The sequence below is a fragment of the Bubalus bubalis genome, chromosome 15 (genome assembly GCF_019923935.1).
Source record: "Bubalus bubalis isolate 160015118507 breed Murrah chromosome 15, NDDB_SH_1, whole genome shotgun sequence".
Classification (NCBI taxonomy): Eukaryota; Metazoa; Chordata; class Mammalia; order Artiodactyla; family Bovidae; genus Bubalus; species Bubalus bubalis.
In genome coordinates, this window is record NC_059171.1 from 17734596 (window position 1) to 17751391 (window position 16796).

At 38.4% G+C, this 16796-nt stretch overlaps 1 protein-coding gene across 12 annotated transcripts in view; it reads left to right on the forward strand.

The window, feature by feature from the left end:
• VPS13B (vacuolar protein sorting 13 homolog B) overlaps positions 1 to 16796 on the forward strand; it is an 848142-nt gene that overhangs the window by 737797 nt on the left and 93549 nt on the right. For 11 of the 12 annotated variants that reach the window (XM_044928327.2, XM_025264770.3, XM_025264772.3 and 8 more), the window contains 3 exons: positions 7991 to 8172; positions 9353 to 9702; positions 15544 to 15705. In XM_044928327.2, coding sequence (XP_044784262.2) covers positions 7991 to 8172; positions 9353 to 9702; positions 15544 to 15705 — 694 coding nt within the window. Of the gene's footprint in view, positions 1 to 1789; positions 1872 to 7990; positions 8173 to 9352; positions 9703 to 15543; positions 15706 to 16796 lie in introns of those variants that run through there. The other variant, XM_025264774.3, reaches the window with a different exon arrangement.

The following is a 16796-nucleotide window of genomic DNA, read 5'->3' on the forward strand; positions in this document are numbered from 1 at the left end:
GGGAATGGTGGAAAGTGGATCTCGAGAGCAAACATGATGGCCAGCGAGCACATGCTGTATTTGGAATTTATGGTTTCTTACCCAGTGATGGACCTAGGAGGAAAGATGAGAAATGAACTGGTGGACCCAGGTCTCAGGCTTTGGACTAGTCTGCTAGGTTCTCTGAGTTCGGTATCAACCAGATGTCTTCGGATGGACCAAAACAACTTTCTGCTTGGTTTCACCCTCCTACTTTTCACCCCACATGGCTAACTCCGGAAGTACATGACTACATAAAAGATAAGTTTCAGGCAATTGTTGTATTGCACAACAATAACTGTGAAGATCTTGGTATATATACCCAGTTAATTTTATAACAAGGTGTTTGATGATAATGCTAAACTCTGTGCCAAACCACCTTACCTGCCTCCAGGAAACCTGTATAGAGGTCAAGAAGCAACAGTTAGATCTGAATATGGAACAACAGACTGGTTCCAAATAGGAAAAGGAGTACATCAAGGCTGTATATTGTCACCCTGCTTATTTAACTTACATGCAGAGTACATCACGTGAAGTACCAGACTGGAATCAATCACAAGCTGGAATCAAGATTGATGGAAGAAATATCAGTAACCTCAGATATGCAGATGATACCACCCTATGGCAGAAAGTGAAGATGAACTAAAGAGCCCCTTGATGAAAATGAAAGAGGAGAGTGAAAAAGCTGGCTTAAAACTCAACATTCAGAAAACTAAGATCATGGCATCCAGTCCCATCACTTCATGGCATATAGATGGGTAAATATTGGAAATAGTGAAAGACTTTATTTTCTTGGGCTCCAAAATCACTGCGGATGGTGACTGCAGCCATGAAATTAAAAGACACTTGCTTCTTAAAAGAAAAGCTATGCCAAACGTAAACAGCATACTAAAAAGCAGAGACATTACTTTGCTGACAGAGGTCCCTACAGTCAGAGCTTTGGTTTTCCCAGTAGTCATGTAGGGATGTGAGACTTGGACCATAAAGAAGGCTGAGCGCCAAAGAATTGATGCTTTCAAACTGTGGTGCTGGAGGAGACTCTTGAGAGTTCCTTGGACAGCAAGGAGATCAAAGCAGTCAATCCTAAAGGAAATCAACCTTGAATATTTATTGGAAGGACTGATGCTGAAGTTGAAGCTCCAATACTTTGGCCACCTGATACAAAGAGCCAACTAACTGGAAAAGACCCTGATGCTGGGGAAAGATAGAAGGCAGGAGGAGAAGGGAATGACAGAGGAGATGATTGGATGGCATCACCGACTCAATGGATATGAGTTTGAGCAAGCTCTGGGAGACGGTGAAGGACAGGGAAGCCTGGCATGCTGCACTCCATGGAGTCGCAAAGAGTCAGACACAACTGAGTGAGTGAACAACGACAAAAACTCTGTTCACCTGTGCCAAGTCTTTGGTGTTTTTCTCCATATTACATGGTCAGTTTCTCACAATGTTAAAACATGTGAGAGTAGATTGCTGACAAGAACTGTTTGTCTCTACCCCAAAAATGCAGGTTTATAGAGGAAGGCATCCTGGAAAGAGAAGTGGCTTAAAGAGTCTATCTTCATGCAATGAACATCAAAACTCTGTTGAGTTTTTAGAGTACAAATAATAATAATATTTTTCTCCCACTCCCTGAAGATCCTATAAAAGATGTCACTGTCAGCTCATACTCAATGTACTTTGAGACAGTGGTCCATAACTTTGTATGTGTGTGTGTGTGAGAGAGAGAGAGAGATGCTTTTCATTTCCTCAGGCTTCTTTCTTGTATGTAAAGGTAGTCCAGGAGTCAGAGAAAGAACGTTGTGATGGCAAAGTCCCTGGATCATTTCCTTTCTTCTCACTGTTTGACGTTCCACCAGAAGATCACTGGGGCCACTAGGTAACCATTCCCCTCCATTTGGCTACTTAGAGCTGTACTTTTAGATGTGCCTAAATTTGCTGGGTGGAGAAGGAAATGGCAGCCCACTACGGTATTCTTGCCTGGAGAATCCTATGGACAGAGGAGCCTGGCAGGCTACAGTCCATAGGGTTGCAAAGGGTCAGTCACAACTGAGTGCCTGTGCATAAATTTCCTGGGTACCATTTTTTTTAACCTTTTGACTTTCATAAACCATTCAGACAATAATCTTGGTTGGAAGTGCTTTGCCACTTATTTCTGCTCCCACAATGATGTAATCCAAGATATCCAGAAAGTTCTTTCCTAGGGCTAAATGTGAAGTTTTGTCTTCTGCCCCTTGGGTAAGGAATGCTTGTATTCTTCCCCAATTATCTTTTTGAATCCTTTTACTGTTTCCCTTTAGTTGGTAATGAAACTCAATGTAACAACTCCTTACCCCTCCGCCAGGGAGTTGGACTTTGCCAGGCAGTCCTTCTTCCCATCTTTTTAAAACTACATATGTAATTTTAATCCATTAGTGGGTCATGGAATCAACATAGCAGGTTGCAGGTGAAATTTTTTAACCATTTCTTAAAAATTGAAGTATAGTTAATTCATAGTGTTGTATCAGTTTCAGATATATAGCAAAATGCTTGAGATATATTCTTTTTCAGATTCTTTTCCATCATAGTTGGTAACAAGCTATTGATTAGTTCTCTGTGCTGTACAGTAGGTCCTTGTTTATCTATTTTATATATAGTAGTTTGTATCAGCTAATCCCAAACTCCTAATTTATCCCTTTCTCATGACATTCCCCCCACTATCTCCTTTGGTGACCCTAAGTTTGTTTTCTATTTCTGTGAGTCTGTTTCTGTTTTGTAAGTTAAATTCATTTATATCACTTTTTTAGATTCCACATATAAGCAATATCATACAGTATTTGTCTGACTTCTTTCACTTAATATGATAATCTCTAGCTCCATCCATGTTGTATAGAATCTCAGTTTGGGAAGATGAAAAAATTCTGAAAATGGATGCTGTTGATAATTGCACAGCAATGTGAACATACTTAATGCCACTGAACTGTAAGCTGTTAAATGGTTAAAACAGTGAAATTCACATTATGTACATTTTACCACAACTTAAAAAAATCAGAGAGTATCATATTTGGAGTAATCCCCCCTCCCATTTTATGTGTGCACTAGGTTACAACAGAAGTGTATTTCTTATTTTGGGTCTGAATTAAGAGATTTTCCCCAAAAAAGACAGTTCTAAGGAGTAGAGAGAACACAGTGTAGCAGGCACACACATTGTCCCGTCTTCTCTCATCCATCCAGTGCTCTCCCAGAATGGACAGGGCAGTGTTTTTGCAGTAGGCAAGAGAGAGTTTCGGTGAACCAGTGTTGAGAAATAGTGCTGCGCTGGGATGAATGATAGCATGATACTATGAGTTCTCTCGAGAAGGGGTAGGCTACCCACTCCAGTATTCCTGGGTTTCCCTCATGGCTTAGCTGTAGAGAATCTGCCTGCAATGTGGGAGACCTGGGTTCGATCCCTGGGTTGGTAAGATCTCCTGGAGAAGGGAACAGCTACCCACTCTAGTATATAGTCCATGGGGTCATAAAGAGTTGGACAGGACTGAGTGATTTTCACTTTTACTTGGGAACTGAGGGTAATCACTAACAATTAACATTAAACTAAGTAGCCAGTATGGTACCCTATTTGCCAAACAGGAAAAGGGGGATAGGTTTTTTTTTTCTATTATGGAGTGATAGACCGTATGCCAAGCAATTTGTATGTAGTACTTCCTTTAATACTCAAAAAGCAAGTCCAATTACTATACTCACTTTACAGATAAGAAAACTGAGATTTAGCAAGGTGAAATTATTTGCCTACGATTACAATACAAGTGGTGGGGCTTCCCTGGTGACTCAGATGGTAAAGAATCTGCTTGCAATGTGGGAGACCCAGGTTCAATCCCTGGGTTGGGAAGATCCCCTGGAGAAAGGAATGACAACCCACTCCAGTATTCTTGCCTGGAGAATTACATGGACAGAAGAGCCTGGTGAACTACAGCCCATGGGATCACAAAGACTCCTGCACGACTGAGCAGCTAGCACTTTCACTTGCACAATTTAAGTGGTAGCAGTTCAAGCATTTTCATCTAGGTTTTCTTACATCAGTCTCTGCTTAATCTCTATGCTGTATTATAAAACTCTTATTACCACAGAGGGATCCAGAGAAAAGCTCAAGGCTTTTCCAGTCAAGTCAGATCATACCTGCAGAGCTATTGTTGATGGATACCTGGAGTGACATCCAGGAGTGAATTTTTAAGGATTATGCTTGGGTCCCTGCAGTGCCTATGGATCAATCAAGATTCAGACTTACTAAAACACTCCTTGTTTAAAGGAATTGATTCCCATCCATGGATCACCTAGGACAGCCTATAAGTTTCTTTGGCTAAAATGAAGGTATGGATATGTAAAACTCCTGCCATACTTTCTACTTTTTAGAATATTTCCTTTGTTTTAAAAATTAGAATTTTCGTTAGGAACTAATTGATCATTTGAACTATTAAATCTTGAGTTCTGTGTATTACTATTTGAGAGGTTTTGCTCCTTGGAGCCATTTTTGCTTTTCTATTTCTGATTATTACACATCTCATAAGTTATGTTTTACCTTTTGATATCTGGATCAGATCAAACTCCATCATAATTAAGGAAATGAAGCTGCTATAAATGTCCCTAGCACCGTCACTGTTCTCATCTTTGACTGTTTAGCTTTATTATACATAGATATTTTTAATCCTTATGTAAGAGGTAACCATACAGATGCTACTTTTATAGTGTATGTGCGTTCATGTGTGCTAAGTCGCTTCAGTCATGTCTGATTCTGTGTGAACCTATGAAGTGCAGCCCACCAGGCTCCTCTGTCCATGGGGATTCTCCAGGCAAGAATACTGGAGTGGGTTGCCATTTCCTTCTCCAAGGGATCTTCCTGACCCTGGATTTCCAGGGGATCTGCCTGACCCTGACCCAGGATCAAACCCGCATCTCTTATGTCTCTTGCATTGCCAGGCATGTTCTTTACCACTAGCGCCACCTGGGAAGCCCTTTATAGTGTATTCAGTTCAGTTCAGTTCAGTTCAGTTCAGTTGCTCAGTTGTGTCCGACTCTTTGTGACCCCATGAATCACAGCACACCAGGCCTCCCTGTCCATCACCAGTTCCTGGAGTTCATTCAAACTCATGTCCATCGAGTCGGTGATTCCATCCAGCCATCTCATCCTCTGTCATCCCCTTCGTCTCCTGCCCCCAATCCCTCCCAGCATCAGAGTCTTTTCCAATGAGTCAACTCTTCGCATGAGGTGGCCAAAGTACTGGAGTTTCAGCTTCAGCATCATTCCTTCCAAAGAACACCCAGGACTGATCTCCTTTAGAATGGACTGGTTGGATCTCCTTGCAGGCCAAGGGACTCTCAAGAGTCTTCTCCAACACCACAGTTCAAAAGCATCAATTCTTTGGCACTCAGCTTTCTTCACAGTCCAACTCTCACATCCATACATGACCACTGGAAAAACCATAGCCTTGACTAGACGGACTTTTGTTGGCAAAGTAATGTCTCTGCTTTTGAATATGCTATCCAGGTTGGTCATAACTTTCCTTCCAAGGAGTAAGCATCTTTTAATTTCATGGCTGCAATCACCATCTGCAGTGATTTGGGAGCCCCCAAAAATAAAGTCTGACACTGTTTCCACTGTTCCGCATCTGTTTCCCATGAGGTGATGGGACCAGATGCGATGATCTTAGTTTTCTGATTAGTGATGATCAAATTAAGGTGAACATAAAAAAACCTCAAATTTATTGATTCAAAATATAAAGCATATTCATATTACATGTGCCATATTAATTTTATGTTTAAGACATTTTAATTTTATTATAACTCAAGTTTTTAAATATAGATTAGTAACATTTTAGAAGGATTTCAAGATTGAAAGAGTACTGACTGCTTGAATATATATGTTAGGAGTTGCTGTAAGACCTAAAAATATTGTTTTAACCGTTGATTTGTACATTTAATTTAGGAAAAGTAAAAAGTCAATCAACTTGTTATAAATAAAGACTGTGATACCTTAGCAACTTTTTCAACTTACTACAGTATTTGCCACTCTCAGGAGAGAGAAAAGTAAATTTTGGAAAATATCAAGAGTGTCAAAAATGGCAGTTGGCAAAAAGAATTCTTCAGATAAACACCTCAAATTGTGTGCTTACAGTTTTAGAACTGATCTCAAAGTACTCTCACCTGGATTTTTAATAATATTTTGACTAACACTATACCCTATTTTTAACAACTTCTTAAGGGAGAGAGTTCATATGGGTAAAACACATGTATTAATACAACTAATACAGTTTGGCCTTTTTGAATAAATATAAATTTTAATTTTACCTTGCCAGTGAGATCTTTTTTACCTGTGTTTTTTTTTTTTTTAAAGTGAAGTGGTTGATTTACAGTGTTATGTTCGTTTCTGGTATATAGGAAAGTGAGTCAGTTACATTGTATAATGTGTATTATATATATGTTTTCATATTCTTTTCTGTTATAGGTTATTACAAGATATTAAATATATTTCCCTGTGCTATATACAGTGGGGCCTTGTTGTTTATTTTAAATGAGATCTTTATTTGTAACTCCACAAATAAATTCCTAGAAAGCTGTTTGGATTAGTATGCCCGTTTATAGAAGTGTTAAGAGTATACCTAGCTGCATTTTCATGCATAACATTTCATCAGAAACATATTGGCCCAGAGTTGTGTTTTCTTTGTATACAATGGATTTTTGCATACAGAGTCATAACATTGCAGTAAATACCACCACACTGTAAACTCCTTGAAGTTAAACACTCACTAAGCCTAGCTTTCTTTTCACCAGCCTTTTCACCACTTCTTTCAAAACCCAGCTGAAGATTCACACTCTTGAGAACCCCACGTGATCCACCCCGCACCATTCTGAGTTCCTCTTAGGTCTCTGCTCTGGCCGCCCTTCCAACTTTCCTACTCCTCGGTGGTTGTTCCATTTTATACTGTTTGTAAATGTCTACATATTTTATACCACCAGATAGACTGTGACTTCATTGAAAACCTAGGATTTATTTCTTTAGTTTTTCCTGTCATAGCTCTCCCGAGGACACTATAAGCCAGTGCTTCTTCTCTAAGCTTGTCATGGATGTGGGAGCCAGGCTCCACCACAGCTATAAGCAAATTTCAGATTTGGCAAGAAGAGGGTGGAAGACGGTGAGGGGGACTGGAGCTGCATCTATTCAGTGAGCCACAATTACCAGAATGCACCCTGGCATCTCCCAGTCCCCAGCTCCATGTTTCTACGAGCAAACTGAGGCGAGGTAACGAGGCTGCGTATTTCCCACGCACACCAGCAGCCACTTTGAAAAAATTTGTTCCCTCCTACAGATGCCTTCACTATTTATTTTAATTGAATTTTTCTGGTATAAAATGTGTTAGGGGAATGGACAAATAAAGAGAGGACCCAATACATATATTGATTATATGTGTACTCAATATACATGCAGTATAATTGTCCATGAGACCTTGGTTCTTCTGAACATGGTCATAACTTTTATGGTGCTTGGTACAGTATTCAGTGGGTATTCAATAAATAGTATTGACTAACTTATATGGGAATATGGATATGGACAATCTGGAGAAGTAAAACAAAAGATTTATGATGCTGAAAACATTTGGTCTTTTGAACAGCAGAGTCATACTCTGAGTTGTGTTGGTCTTTAATATGAGAACAAGTTGTCCGTAAGTCATGTGAAATGTGGATGGAAGAAAATTGAGTTGCCGGTCAATATGGTCTGGGGTTTCAGTAATCCTATGAAACTTTTCTGCTAATAGCTCATAGAGAATAATCAACAAGAACTTAATTTTTTAAAGAAACTCATTATGTGAACAAATATGGAAGATTTGATAATATACTGACTAGAGGATTATGGGAGCTAGCTTTTCAAAACGCTTATATAAAGATGTTTCATTTATATGATGTTGGAAATTTTAGGTTACTGAACTTTTATTATTTCCCACAGCTCTGCAAGTGAATCTGGTTCTCAAAGCACTTGTGACCAGCTTGTAACCCCAACAGCTCTGGCTGCCTGTACCAGAGTTGACTCCTGCTTTACCCCGTGGTTTGTCCCATCTCTTTGCATTTCCTTCCAGTTTGCTCACCTGGAGTTCCATCTTTGTCATCACCTTGACCAGCTTGGCACAGGTACTCTTTATTTTAGCATCAGAATAACATCCACTTAATACTTACTGTTTTGTCCCTATACAAAACTACTTCCCAAATGACCACCACTCACATGGGGAAAGAGGACATTTTTAGAAGCAGCACTTATTTCCTTCAACAATGAGCACCAGCAAAGTTACTCTGAAGTTTTTTTATTTCATATAATAATTGTCCCTGTTATGTTTGAACCATCTCATTTACTTATTATATAGGTTACCAGTTATATTGAATTGCTATGATTTAGTGCACTTCCTAATGAGAATTTTCAAGGAAGTTACAAAAATTGCAGGTTTTTACTATTACTCCAATTATGAATTTTTTGAAAGAAGTACATCTGTTTTTGTTTTATATTCTGAGCCATTACATTAATGGCAAATAGTTTCCAAAAGTACTTGATACTACTTTATCTTGATAAGTATGAATACCTTCCACCAAAAATGGACAAATTCTCCAATATTTTAAAGGACTAGCATTTTTACAAGTTTATAAGGTAGAAGAGTAAGTTTTTCCACATATCAAAAGTGACCTTTTACAAATTTGCTCATGTTCATGAATAATTATTCCTAAAAGTCTGTACGAAATCTTTTCTCCTTAATACATTTTGATTCTGGTATTAGGTTTTCAACCTACATGTAATGGAAAAAGGAAAAAAAAATCAGATTAAAACTAAACACAGCTGCTGTTAAGCATCTTGCCTTTTCAGCAAAAATGGAGCTTAACCTGTATTTTCTAATTCTGGGTCATGTTTTTGGTTTTCAGATTTGGTGGGTAGATACAGAGCACTTTTGTGAAACACGCCTTAAATATTTACCTCCTCTTCATTTTATTTTTATCTGCAAGTGTAACTTTTGGAAAAAGACCTGCTGTTGAACAAAGCTTTTTTTTTATCAGTTTTGTTTGTTACTTTATTTTTGTTGGTTTGTTTTTCCTTTTTTTTTTTAATTTATTTTTTTTGTTTTGTCTTTTTGAACAAAAGTGTTGTTTACAAATGCCAAATGGTAATTCAAATGTTATATCATCTTCAAGAGAATGTTTGAATTTATTAACCAGCAACTATTGCATTCAATAACCAAGAAGTGAGTAATTTAAATGTCATCTCTATATTTCCATAAAGTGTTGGCTCATCTCAACTGCTGTATTTCTTGTTTGTTTTTCTCAACAGCTCCACCAAAATACCTACAGCCATTTATTTCTGATAAAAATGTGCCATCTGAACTAGAATACATGGTTATTTCCTTCAAAGAACCACACATGTATCTTCGACAGTGGAACAATAGTTCTGTCTGTCAGGAGATCCAGTTCTCAGCTCAAGCAGACTGTAAACTTCTAGAGTGCAGAAATGTGACAATGCAAAGCTTGGTGAAACCCTTCAGCATCTTTGGACAGACTGCAATTTCCAGCAATGCAGTAGAAAAGCTGATTGATTGCTCCATCATCATTGACTCAATATTTGTAAACTTTGGGCAACATGTAGTTCATTCTCTCAACACTGCAGTACAAGCTTGGCAACAGGTATGCACATTCTAGAACAGTTTACAGTTTGTCCGTGTGTGATCTTTTACTAGACACTCTGTGTTATCACTTCTAATAATAAATTAAGCACAAACAAAAATGTGAGAGAATGAAGAATCTGACAGGCATCATTATATTTGGGGCCTCTTCTGTTTTGGCAAAGCGATGCATGTTATTTTTAAAACCTTTGGAGAATATGGGTTCTCTACACATGCATCAGAGATCATGCCCACATTTTTGTGACTAATGTACCACATCTGTGTGGAAAGTAACATATTCCCAGAAATTTTTTCCAAGTATTATGGCTTTAGTTTGCCAAAGCTTCAACTTGGTATGTATCAAATTGTCTAAGCAGCCATTGCAGAAATGAAGAACCTGTGTGAGTCTTTCTGATAAAAGCATTTCATCTTTCAAAGCAAAAAGGCAGTGAGAGGAAATATGTGAGCATGATATAATCTTAGCTTTTCTCCCATTATTATTCTGCTGTTTTGATTCACTAAAAAAAGTACTCAGTATTAGATTTTTTAACCAGCTAAAGACTATTGATGAGTAATGTTTTACTTTTATCTTTTGTCAGAAATTAGCTGTATTAGAAAAGAGATAGAATATAAGTCTGTTTTGAATGACATTTAAAATGGGGAACCTGCCTGTGTTTACTATCATAAATATAATTCCACAAAGTATTTGGATCATAGTATGCTCGATGATTTAGTGATTGGATAACAAATCGTTTCTGCTTCCCTTACTGATTTTCAGTATAATATTGCATTTTCATAAAGCCCGTGTTGTCATTTAAGCTGAGACATTTCCCCACATTTTGTATGTTACATGCATTTGTGCAGACTAACTCCCCAAGAGAAATGGTCTTTCACTCCACCCTGACCTCATGTGGGGAAGGGACAGTGGGATAGGGGGGAGGCTGAGTTCTCTAACTTAAGAATTTTTATGGGAATGAACTCTTTTCTTTATATGCATGAAGACCTATACAAGACTAAGGAATTAATTACCTAACATGGCACTACAATAGCAAAGGGAAAGAAGATAACACATCTGTTTCATATTTTAAAATTCTTTTTTAAGGGCATTCCATGGTTTTCTTGTTGCAGAGGACATGCGTAAAATAAGAGCTAGTGTGATCTAAATCTTTGCAGCTGGTTCGAATAGTGATGTGAAAAAAACCTCCGTGGCTCCAATTTCTGTTTTTTGTCATATTTTGAACAATGCATTTAATAAAAAACAAACCTAGAGAATACAAGAGAGTCATTGATAGAGCATTTAAACCCAGGATATTTTTGTCTTGGTATCAGGACCATTATAAAAGGACTCATGTGTAGCAACTACTGCAAAATGGCCCTCAGAAATATCAGTTTCCTCCCAGGGTAAAACTATTCTCTTAGACACAGCTATACATATAAATAAAACACGGTGCATAAATATTTAAATGTCTTAAACCACATCAGAGTGTGAATGACTGACTGGCTAACACAGTGCCTTGAAGGAATATTCTGAGTTTTTTTAAAAAAATGGAATTGTATATTTGATTAAGTAGAGCCATATGTCACGTAGCATATTGCTGACAGGTACATTCTATGAATAGTTGGTTCTGATTTATACAGGGATTTGGCAATGTTAACATGAGCCACAAGAGGATATACTTCTGTAATTGTTGCTGTAATTTTCTTGTTTCCTCCCATGTCAAGGGTACTTGCCACCAAGTTTTAATGTGGTAGGCATCTAACCCTGTGTATTCTAAAGTAAATACAAAAATGCAGTACTTTGAAATTATAGGACATTTGACATTGAAATGGTCTTATAGAAGGGTTATTAAGTTCATTGTTTCTAAGATGTTCTGAATGTGATTTATCCCCTTTAGAAGGGAAACTTAGCTTCCTAAGTTTGGATTTTATTGTGTATATAATGCTCATATACAGTGTAATTATTGCCAATGAGAAATGTGAATTTAATAAGCAGGATATGTTATTTGAGTTCTCCACATACTTTATCAGATTTGTATCAGAGACAAGTCATTTGTATCCAGTGTGGATGAACCAGACAGTTGAAGCATGAAACAATTTGACCTTTCACCTTTAGGTCACAAGTTCAAGATTAACAGAAGCCTTCATCAGTGTCTGATTTCTCTGGCTGTAGATTTTTTTTTTCTCTTTTGTGAATGATTAATGTTTTGTGAAACCAGATTAAGGACCCAAAATGCCACTTGCAGTTTGCTTTATATTTCTATGTCACATTCCCACATTTGGACCAAATAGCATTATAAAAGAGATTTTTATTTAAAAGTTAAGATTATGCTCATGTGTCTTATCTTAGACCATAAGGAATATCCCTCTTTAAATGCCTAACACTCCCTCACAAATTTTAAATGTAAATAAGCCATCTTTTAATTACAAAAGCATTCTGAGGTTTTGCTTTTATATGATGTCATATACAATATGTACCAATTTTTTATAATACACTAGAATTTAAGCATTCCAAGAAATGCTTAAACTTATTACATTTATAATGAACCCCACAGATGAAGGAGCAGTAGAGAAACAGTTCCCTCAGGACTTTCAATATTCTTTAGAAAAATGTAAACAACCCCCTTGTATTCTTTCATTTACATTTTTCCCCAAAACCTTCATCATTTATTAAAGGTCAGTTTTAGAGATGAGGAAAGTAATATGACTATTTTTTTCCTACTCAGTCCCCATCTGGTAACTTAACCTTTGTCTAACCAGCAAATTGATCCCAATTCATTAAGAAAATTGAATTTCAGTCTCAGGTTGACTGTCTTAAGTGGGACATTGGAATCATATCCCTTTCTTCATGTTTGTACTCTTGGACCTAAAGGAGAAAAATGTTTACAAGGAGAGCAGTTTCTGTTGATTATATAATGCTAAATGGAAAAATCTCATCAAACTAATTATACACTGTGACTCCAGTTTAATTAAAGGTTTACAAACCTTTAAATATATAAGATATATAAGATAGGATTGGTCTGTTTTACATATAACCGTTTCCTTAGCATCCTCTTAGCAACCCTTTTCTGGGGAATGGGAATCCAGTTGGTCTTTTGATTCTTGAGTTTCATCAGTAAAGCTGTATTTTCACTATTTAAAAAAAGATACATAAAATAGAATTGGATAGGATAGATCAGAATGGGAACAAGCAGGATATCAGAAGTGAAAAATTGCTGGAAAAGAATTCTCCAGAATGTTAACAGCAGTTATCTCTGAGTCTAAAATTAGAGACTTTTTATAAAAAGAAAATCAGTGCTTCCTGTATTTTCTTTCTACTGGCACCTGTATTACATTTATAATTTTAAATTTGCTCACTTATTTGTTTCATAAGTGTTTGTTGAGTACTTACATGTCACGCATGATACTGAGAACAGGAGATGAAGTTGTAAATAACACCGAACTGGATCCTGCCCTTATGCAGCATAGAGTCTAATGATGGAGACAACAGTGACCTAAAATCATGCAAGTAATCATTCAGTCCTGGTGGCTCAGATGGTAAAGAATCTGTCTGCAATGCTGGAGACTTGCATTCAATACTTGAATCAGGAAGATTCCCTGGAGGAGGGCATGGCAACCCACTCCAGTATTCTTGCCTGGAGAATCCCAAGGACTGAGGAGACTGGCAGGCTACAGTCCATAGGGTCACAAAGAGTCAGACACAACTGAACTAAGCATAGCACAGGGATCAGTACGGTTAAGGCAAAATATACAGTGTTGTGCAAGCATAAAATAGGTGGACCTGGGACTTCCTTGGTGGTCCAGTGGCTAAGGCTCCATGCTCCCAATGCAGGGGGCCCAGGGTTCGATCCCTGGTCAGGGAAATAGATCCCACATGCTGCAACTAAGACCCTGCCCAGTCAAATAAATTAAAATAAATATTATTAAAAAAAAAAATAGGTGGACCTAAGGTGATCTGGGAGGATCTCAGGAGGCTGCTTACTCTGAGAGCATGACCTGAAGACAGGAACCTGAAAACTGAATCGGAACAAATTAATTGAGCAAGGAGGAAAAGAGGTCCAAGCAATAGAATGGCACTGAAGCAGGAAGGAGTTTGACGTGTTGGATGAATTGAGAGGAGGCCTGTGGTGTTGGAGGAGCTGAAAGGGGCTGGTGGAGCTGGGGTCTAGAGGAGAGTGGTTCAAGATGCGGTGGGGGCCGGACCGGGCAGAATGCCTGAAACCCGCCGGCAGTCCAGTTTTGAAATCACAGCTCATGATTAAAAGCCACAGCAAAAAGGAGTATGGGTAGACAGCAGGTAATTATTGGTTATAACTGCTTCAGTCTCACTTACCCAGAGACTCTTTATGATTAGTGTGGTTGTCAGGCAAGGTTCCACTCCATGAGAACAGAGAGGGTTGATGAGAATAGACAGATACAGATGATAGAGTGAGCGCTTAGAAGTCCCTCAAGGATGTCTCTAGAAGAATGAAGTATTTCAAGGCCTCTTCACTCACTGCAGCTGTGGAGCTCTGCCTGCACACTTGGGGGGCCTTCTGGTTGATTAGGAGGGGCTTGTACCTCCCAGGATAACTGTTCTTCTAAGGTTCTAGATCAGGTCTTGGTCCAGGCTGGATTCCAGTACATTCATCCATAGACTCCTAGGCTTCAGGCCACATAGTCACTTAAATCTCCATGCTCATGATGATATAGCCCTTTTTACTCTCCCTCCTCTTAGTAAAATGGCAAATGATGGAGTGTGGCTTTGTTACATTATTTAGAGCCACAACCAGGAAATAGAGGCCAATTGGAGAAATCGGCTCAGGGATCAAACCCAGGTCTCCTGCATTGCAGGAAGATTCTTTACCATCTGAGCCACAGGGAAGCCCTATCAGCAACATATTACCTCCCATTATCTGAAAAATCATTGGCTAATTAAGATTTTTTTCTTGCATTCTCAAGTTAGCCATTTATTTAGCTATTCTGTTTACCAAAGGTATGTTTATTGTTTTTAAGCCATAACCTAGTCAGGGTGATAAAAAGAGTAAACACAGAAATGCTCTATGACTCAGCCAGTGCTTTGATGTAACAGCAACCAGTGGAGAAGGAGGTATCCACACATTAGGAGCATATTACTAATTTGCTGAGCCTCAGTAGATTAATGAAAGACATTTGCTGATTGATTATTAGCTGAAATAGACATCAGCAACTGGTTTTCAACTAACATTTTCTCTTGAAAACTGCAGCTTGGCTACACAGACTCTGAAGTTGATCTGTTTTGTGTGTTCAGCCTGTTAACAATAGAGGGAAAGTTATGGTTTTATTTACATCTCTCCCTGAGCAGATTTACACGGACACACACACACACACACACACACAGACACGTACACACACAGACACACGCCACCCTCCCCCTTAAGGGAACTGGGGATGTATTACCTAAATGATCCTTGCTTTCTGTAGGGTACAAACTGTGGCTTTGGTAATTGGTCTTGATTGTCAAGTTTAGAAGGCCGGGAACATGGTAATTCTAGCCTCTGGTACTATGCTCAGAAACGTGCACTACCCAGTACAGCATTCTTTGTAGCATGTTAATTCATTTTAAAACATTAAACGTTTGAGGGATCTCATTGTTCTTTTTCCTCTTCTGTGTATATGATTTATTTTGTAGGAATATAAATCAAAACATATTCTTGGAACATTTAAGGTCTCTTTAAGGTATTTTTTGGTGCTTATCCTGGAAGTACAGAATACTTTGTATACCAGAGCTAATGACAACAGATCTTTTAGTATTTCTGTGTTGTAACAATCGCCACTGGGCAGACAGCTGCCAAACATCTTGCAATTAATCTGATGCATGTTGGCTTTCGTATTCTTTTTCTTTCAGAACAAATGCCCTGAGGTAGAGGAGTTGGTCTTCAGCCATTTTGTGATCTGTAATGACACACAGGAGACACTGCGGTTTGGCCAGGTGGATACTGATGAAAATATCCTGCTGGCCAGTCTCTGCAGTCACCAGTACAGCTGGCGCTCTCACAAATCCCCACAGGTACTTGAGAAACAGCCTTACAAACACAGCAATTGTTAAGGTTGGGGATGCCTTTCTTCTGCATTTGTATGCCTGTGTCCAGTTATTTCCCTTTTTAAGTCTCCCAAGCGGCCACATAGTATATATAGATCCATCTGACAGAAACCCAGAAATGTTTAGAGATGGGAGCACAGCGTACCCATGCTCCTCTTGAAGTGGGCATTCTCGTGTTCACGTGGGCACTGCGGAGGGTAGTGTGGTGGCAGAGATGTTGAACTCCAAAGCCAGGGTATGGAGACTTGGCTCCTGGCTCTGGAGTACCTCTCTTTGCTTTCGTGCTTCAGTTTTCTTATATGTAAATTGGGGCTAATAATAGTACCTGATTCATAGGATTGTGAGGTCTGAGTAAGTTAATACATAAAAGGCGCTAAAAGAGTGCTTGATGTACTGTAAACATTGTATATCGGGAGTTATTTTCCATTTGTGTATTCGGATTCTTACTGTGTGTATAGTTCGTGCCAGTCATGTATAGGCACTGGAGATTGAAAGGTAAAAAAGTCTTAGTCCTCACCCTCCAAGGACAGCTCACGGTCCGCGACAGAGTGACGGCAGTGACAGACTGTACCCAGGGGAGCGCTGAGAAAAGATGTACCAAGGGATGTCTGTTTTCCAAGGAGTGTAATTCCATTTTCCTGTCACTTTAGATGGGAATAATTAGAGGGATGTGCCCTGCAGGGATAACTGAGGACGAATTAAATACAAAGATGTGGTCTTAAATGAGTAAAAGAAATCCTAAGAAGTACTCTCAAGAATAATGTATTTCTAAAACCCTGGGTAATAAGGAAACTACTGTCTGCTTATGATTAAAAGAAAGTCATTAGATTAGAGAACAAGTTTTCCCATCTGGTCTATAGACCAGCTTTAGGATATGTTATATCCTCAGGCTCCCTCTTGCTGTTTTTTTTTTCCAGTAGCTAGATTCTGATTTCTTACTTGCTTTTTTTTTTTTTTTTAAATCATATTGCCACACTATTAGTATCAAATTTGGCAAAGTAGATACAGTAAAATTCTTCTTAAGTCTATGTATTTAATTCTGGTTGATCTAACAGGAT